Raw genomic sequence first — 6,692 nt, forward strand, 5'->3', positions numbered from 1 at the left:
ACAGAATCCCAGAACCATCTGGGTTGGAAAAGCCCTTGAAGCTCCTCCAGCCCCACCATGACCCTCCCCCTGACCGTTCCCAACTCCCCCAGACCCCTCAGCGCTGGCTCAGCCCGACTCTTCAACCCCTCCAGGGATCCCGGGGACTCCCCCCTGCCCTGGGCAGCCCATTCCAACGCCCAACAGCCCCTTCTGCACAGAAATCCTTCCTCAGAGCCAGCCTGACCCTGCCCTGGGCAGCTTGAGGCCATTCCCTCGGGGCCTGGCGCTGGGGCCTTGGCTCCAGAGACTCATCCCCCCTCTCTGCCCCCTCCTGGCAGGGAGCTGACCTCAAATCACATATTACAAACGAGCAACCATCCACCCCACAGCAGCTCCGCTACCAGGACCAGCACGATGATGAGCATCCCTCGAACAAGTAGCATCCTCCTCCCCTCCCAGACGCACCCCATTTTCGCCCCCAATGAGATGCACTTCATCCACGATGAAGAGGTTGACGTTCTGGACGTTCTTTCGCTGCTTCCAGCGTCGCGAGAGGATGTCCCATTTCTCGGGGGTGCTGATGATGATGTTGCCTTTGCCCAGTAACTTCAGGTCAGTGCTGGTCTCCCCCGTCAGCAAAACGACCTTCTTATTGAGACGCTCCTGGAACTTTTCATACCAGTCCAAGAAGACCTGCCAAAAATATAAGGGATGCTGTTGTTAACTTCAAATTAGACCAAATCCCACCAAATCTTTGGACACACACACACGCACACACCAACAGGTCAGCAGCAGGGTGGTGTCTCTTTGCTCCATCACAGAGACCACAATTAAAAGATTCTGGAGTCATCCTGAGGGATGTGATAGTAAAGAAGGGATGAGGAAAGTGAAACGGGATGAGAAAACAAATCTGAGGCTCCAGTTCTCCCGAGGATGCCGGGCTTACCTGCTCTGCCAGAGCCTCCATGGGAGTGATGTACACGCAGCGTCCCTCCGAGTTCTGCAGCAGCATCCTCAGGATGGCAAATTCAGCACAAATGGTCTTTCCACTTCCCGTGGGGGCACCCACAAACACGTTGTCGTCACTGTTATAAACAGTGTTAAACACTGGGGACAGACAGACAACATGGAAGAGAGCAGTTTAGCAAAATCTCCATAGATTTTATCAAAGTTCTAGAAACGGGAAGGGAAAACACCACCCGGATCCAGGAGGAGCTACATTAAGGGCTGTTTAAAGAGTTTTAGCCCAGGATCCACTGAGCAAAACAGGCCCTAGTCTGTTGTAACAGCTCCTAAGTGTGAGTTCTCAACTCTGACTAAGCCCAGGCGGAGAAGCACGGACAGGGCAGCTCTGGTTTGCTCACAGCTCCATCCCCACAAGCAGCACAGACGGGGAGGTTTGGGGCCAGCGGGTTCCGTGAACCTGAGCCACGGCTTCCAGGAGCAAACCTGGCAGACAGCCCCAGGCCTTGAGGAATGCATCAAAGATACTCCGGCCCACAGAGAAAGATTTCAAGCCATCAAACCCCTAAGGCTCCAGGAGGTAGAGGGGATATAAATTTGCTACAGAAAGTTCCTCGCGTTACGTGAATAAACCCCACGAAAATCAAGGCTAAAGGACGGAGAATGCCAAAAGGGTCAAGGCTCGCTGAGAGGTGGTTTTTTGGAGGAGGGGGTCAGAGGCAAAACTCACCCTGGGTCTGGATAGGGTTGAAGAAAGGGAACTTGTCCTGGTAGAGGCTCTCGAAGGCGCTGTTCCGCAGAGCCGACACGGGCAGCGGCTGCAGATCCAGCAGCTCGGTCGGAGGAGGGTACTTCTCAGGGAGGATCAGGTGGCGGAAGGAAACGGGCAGCTGGGTCTCACAGGCTGTCAGACACAGGAAAAAAAACATTTTCATCTCCGAAAACACTCCAGCAATTTCATCTCTGAGCTCCCTCTGCCAAGGGGATCCCCAGCCCTGCTGTCACTTGGATGTCAGAAGCCTTTTTTCCCCCCTGCACAGCACTAGGAGAGGGGCTGAACTACCCCCTCAGACCCCAGGGAACCGCTGCTGTGTAACCAGAGACTTACAGAGCCAGCGGTCAGAGACCACCCGGATGAAGTACTGTGGGGGCAGTGGCTCAAACACGGGCACGAAGAAGGTGACGAGGTGCTCGTCCTGCGCGTACTTGGCTTTCAGCAGGAAGTACTCGTGGTGCAGGATCACCTCGCTGTCCACATCTTCCACCAGGATCCAGAAAGCTTCAGATGAACCATGTACCTGAGCAAGGGCAGCTGTTACCTTTGTATCAGAGTCCGGATTTCCCCCTTCCAGATCTCCAGGAGCTGAACAGCAGCCCTCTCCCTGCAATTCTGCCCTAGCAGGGGATTTAACCTGGTAATATTTAGCTGCACAACTCACCTTTTCATCCCACTGGAAGTCGGGGGCAATGGTGAGCTCTACTTTCAGGGTGGAGCGGGTAATAGGCTGCAAGTGGACCGAAAGCTCCAGTTTTGGAAACAGATGAACATATTTGTGGATTGTCTTACCCATCTTGGGCATTCGGATCAGTTCCCCTGCAACAGAAAGGTGCCGCTGTCAGGACAGAGGGACAACAGGGTGACCAACAGCTCCCAAACTGAACAGTATTTATGATCCAAGCAGCTGGAAGGTGTCAGGGAAAAGCCTCTGCCTTCCTCAGGCTGTACCATGACCCTCCCCAGTTCTGCCCCTTCAGTTAGAGAGGAACAAGCTCCCTTATTTCTGAGTTAAAACATGGCAGAGGAAAACAGGCAGACACCTCTCCCCACCGCATCTGCCCGTCCCCGTACCTATTTCGTTATGGTTCAAGTCATAGAGCCGTTCAAACGGGAAATTCTTCTTCTCGATTTTCTTCACCACTTCCTCAGGCAGTTTCTTGAACTGGCGCAAAGGGCACATGGACTGCCACCTGCGAGGACACCGTGGGGTGAGACAAGCAAAAAAAACCAAGAGATGAAGTCTTGAGAGCACCTTCCCCACGCTGCCAAACACCAGCCCTTGGCCAGAAACACACGGCAGCTCCTTTACGCCCCGACAGGCACAAGCACTCTCCTGCCCCAACGCTACGCTGAGGAGCCTCATCCAGCCTGCAATCAGAAAACATCTCCGAGATGTCACTTACATCCGTTTGTCAATCATCTTGCAGAGGTTAAGGGTCTTGTCGGTGAGCTGGGCCCAGCCACGGTTCAGGACGATCTCGAAGATGGCTCGCATCAGCCGCCCAGCAGACTGGGGGAGCAGAGAGCAGCTCTCAGAGCTTGGCTGCCATCATCACATTTAACATTTCATTCCTTTCTACCCGTTTTCCAGCCCAGCCACGTGGTAACAGACTGGTTTGGGTTGGAAGGGACCTTTTAAAGACCATCCAGTTCCCATCCCCCTGCCCCGGGCAGGGCCACCTTCCCCCAGTCCAGGCTGCCCAAAGCCCCGTCCAACCTGGCCTTGAACCCTTCCAGGGAGGGGTTAGACCTTCTCACCACACACAGCTCTAGTTATTTTTGAAGTAATTTATAACCACGAACTAAAATTCCAAGGTGTAAGTAGTTGAGTAAGACTGAGACGTGGCTGGACTGGACACACCTAAATGGAAAGAGAGGCCCCAGCCACGTTTCCTCGCTCACCTGGGTAACGTAGACCATGTCTGCCATGAGAGCAAATCCTTCCAGCTTCAGCTGGGAGATGAAGGCCTGGAGGAGCACATTGATCTGGGGAAGCAGAACAAAGAGGCTCTCAGCACCCTCCACACCAGCGCCCGATCCCTGTGGGCTCTGACACGGGGCATGGCAGAAGCGATCAACAGGGACTGATTGTCCCATGCTCAGAGACAAGCAACACCCGCAGCTCTCTGAGCATCTCTGACCCTGTCCACGATGTCCCACAGAGGGAAGAGAACAGAAATGCCCCCCCCCCCCTCGAGTAGCATTTTTTCCCCAAGGATCACTGCTCTCCTCAAGACGAGCAGAGGAGTCCCCTCAAAGGCACAGGCAGGGCTCACCTTGGCACTGGGCTCCTCTATGCTCTCCTTCACCGGGATGGGAACTCGCTCCAGCAACTTCTGAAGCTCGAGCTTCTCCTCCTGCAGAAGAGCAAGGCAGGGGAGATGAGAACAGTCCCTCACCGGGCAGGCTCTGCATCTTCCCCCGCAGCATCAAGACTGATGCCTCGGGGCTGTCTCGCTCGGGATGGGTGTCTGGCTCCGTACCTCCCTCACGGTGATGTTCCTGAACTCCGAGGAGAGCGAGAAAACCCGAAACAACTCGATTTCACTCAGAGTGGGTTTGAGGAGCTGATTGTAAGTCTGCATCGTCTCATTGGTAATGTAGTAGTGGCTGGCGATGCGGCCCAGCTCTGTGACCTGCCACAAGGACAAGAGCCAGTGTGAAGCAGCAGAACAACCCCCAACTGTTCGGGGCACAGACAGGAGATGCTGAACAGGAACCAGGCTGCAGCAGCAGGGACGTCTCCAGACAAACTAAGCACAAACCCTCAGGCTACAAGTCACTCCGGAAAGCTGCTTCACCTGGCACGCAATTCCACACACCACAGCCTCCCTTTGCTCATCTCACTGCCTCCGAAGCAACAAAAATGCAACGGGAACATGAATTTGCTTAGGAGGCAGCAGCAAACCCACAACATTGACAGACTGAGGGTCAGGTTTTACACCAGCACTCTCCATGCTGGCAACCAGCTCCCTGGAACCGCAGACGTGCACAACAGCAGGTCTGAACGACGCAGCCGCGTGTCCTGGGATCCATATTTAACCAGTAAGGTGCCTCTTGCATCCTCTTTCTCAGCCAGAGGATGCTCCTGCCCAGCTCTGCTCGGTCACGGAGCCTTTCCCAGGGCCTGTCTCACCTGGAAGTTCCCCGTCTTCTTGTCGTACTTCACCAGGTTGTTCTTGTCCAACATGAGGGCTGCGGTGTGAACCAGATCCAGGCGGCGCTGGTCCAGCAGCGGATCCCCCTTCAGATCATCGTGGGATATCCCGTAGAGAGTGGGGGAGCGCAGCATTCGGATGTACAGGTAGGTGTAGCCCAGCCAATTCACTGCATCCTTGAGGAAACACCAATGTGGTGTAAGAGCCGACGAACACGTCTCACGGCGAGCGAGGGCGAGGCTCTGCCTCAGAGCCCCGTGCTCCCAGCACTAGTGTAGGGCACAGCAGGCTGAGCCCAGCTCCATCAACGTTAAAACAGAGCCTGGAAGCCCAGCAGGGCCATACACAACTCTCCTCTGGTATCAGAAAAATATTAAGGAGTTAAAAACCAAAAAAACCACCCCGCTCTCTGCATGCAGGCTTTTCCCCAGTGTCCTTCTCCATGTGGAGAACTCGCTCTGCTCTGAATTACAGAAGCATCCACCCACTTGCCTGACACACCAGCCAGCGTTACAGGCTGGCAGTTCTCGTGGCTGCGCTTCCAGAGCTCTTAAAAATCTGCTCCCCTGGCACCAAGTTCCTTTGCTCCCGTACAACGACAGCATTTTTCCCCAACCCTGATCATCCTGTAATTCCCACCAGCTCTCTGGGGGCAACAAAGGGCACACACACACGTGGGGAAGGGAAAGATTCGCCCTCACCTTTGCATTCTGGACGTTGCCAAGCACTGTCTCTGCATTGAGCATGTCCGGGAGCTTCGACACCATCTGACTTTCAATGGGGAGCTGCTGGTTGAGCAGGGACAGGTAATACTGCAGCTCACCGTGGGATGTGATGAGGATCCCCTCTCCTTTGGTATCATACTGAGGCCTCCCGGCACGCCCCAGCATCTAAGAAAGAAGAAGGTGAGATCAGCAAAACCTAAAAGCTTTTAGCTTGGCAATTTCTCCTTGCTGCCATGTCCTGAGGCTTTACTGCCAGATTGCTCAGTCTGCTGTTACGTGTCTCCTGCCAGCTAGAAGTATCTCAGATGTGTCTGGGCAAGATATTGGGAGAGGAATCATTTGTCCTCCTACTGATCCACTTCTCCTCTGCCCTCACCACAGGGCTGTTCCCAGAACACCGAGACAGTTTGACAGCAGACAACAGGGAGCAACTGCACTGAGAAAATATGAAAGCAGACCTCAAATGGGCCTCAGCGGGAAAGGAAAAATCCTGCCCCGGGTCTCGGCAGCATCTTTGTTAGCAGAACTTCACCTGCAGGATGTCCAGGGCACCCAGCTCGGTCCAGCGTCCCTTCTCGGGGCTGTACACCTGCGTCCCCTTGATGATGACGGTGTGAGCAGGGAGGTTCACACCCCAGGCCAGCGTGGCTGTGGAGACCAGCACCTGCAGGAGCAAAAACAATGATCAAAGCCAGGCAGAAGCCTCCTCCTAGGGAAAAGGAGGATATAAAATGCTGGTCTTGACATTAGAGACACACACAAAAGGGACAAAGCCCGAGAGCTGTGACTGTTGATTATTCGAGTGTGGCCAGAGAAGGGCAACGGAGCTGGGGCAGGGTCTGGAGCACAGGTCTGCTGGGGAGCGGCTGGGGGAACTGGGGGGGTTCAGTCTGGAGAAGAGGAGGCTGAGGGGAGACCTCCTGGCCCTCGGCAACTCCCTGCCAGGAGGGGGCAGAGAGGGGGGATGAGTCTCTGGAGCCAAGGCCCCAGCGCCAGGCCCCGAGGGAATGGCCTCAAGCTGCCCAGGGCAGGGTCAGGCTGGCTCTGAGGAAGGATTTCTGTGCAGAAGGGGCTGTTGGGCGTTGG

The 6,692-nt window shown here is 55.0% G+C and overlaps 1 protein-coding gene across 1 annotated transcript in view; it reads right to left on the minus strand.

The window, feature by feature from the left end:
• The window catches only part of SNRNP200 (small nuclear ribonucleoprotein U5 subunit 200), a 36,760-nt gene that overhangs the window by 19,274 nt on the left and 10,794 nt on the right, over positions 1 to 6,692 (minus strand). Inside the window, 13 exon segments of the mRNA XM_026866912.1 lie at positions 384 to 675; positions 929 to 1,089; positions 1,676 to 1,849; positions 2,054 to 2,243; positions 2,385 to 2,539; positions 2,795 to 2,913; positions 3,127 to 3,233; positions 3,626 to 3,709; positions 4,000 to 4,080; positions 4,207 to 4,359; positions 4,860 to 5,057; positions 5,583 to 5,771; positions 6,139 to 6,270. Coding sequence (XP_026722713.1) covers positions 384 to 675; positions 929 to 1,089; positions 1,676 to 1,849; positions 2,054 to 2,243; positions 2,385 to 2,539; positions 2,795 to 2,913; positions 3,127 to 3,233; positions 3,626 to 3,709; positions 4,000 to 4,080; positions 4,207 to 4,359; positions 4,860 to 5,057; positions 5,583 to 5,771; positions 6,139 to 6,270 — 2,035 coding nt within the window.

Source organism: Athene cunicularia, unplaced genomic scaffold (assembly GCF_003259725.1).
Source record: "Athene cunicularia isolate RWA unplaced genomic scaffold, athCun1 BOjh375561_part1, whole genome shotgun sequence".
NCBI classification, from domain to species: domain Eukaryota; kingdom Metazoa; phylum Chordata; class Aves; order Strigiformes; family Strigidae; genus Athene; species Athene cunicularia.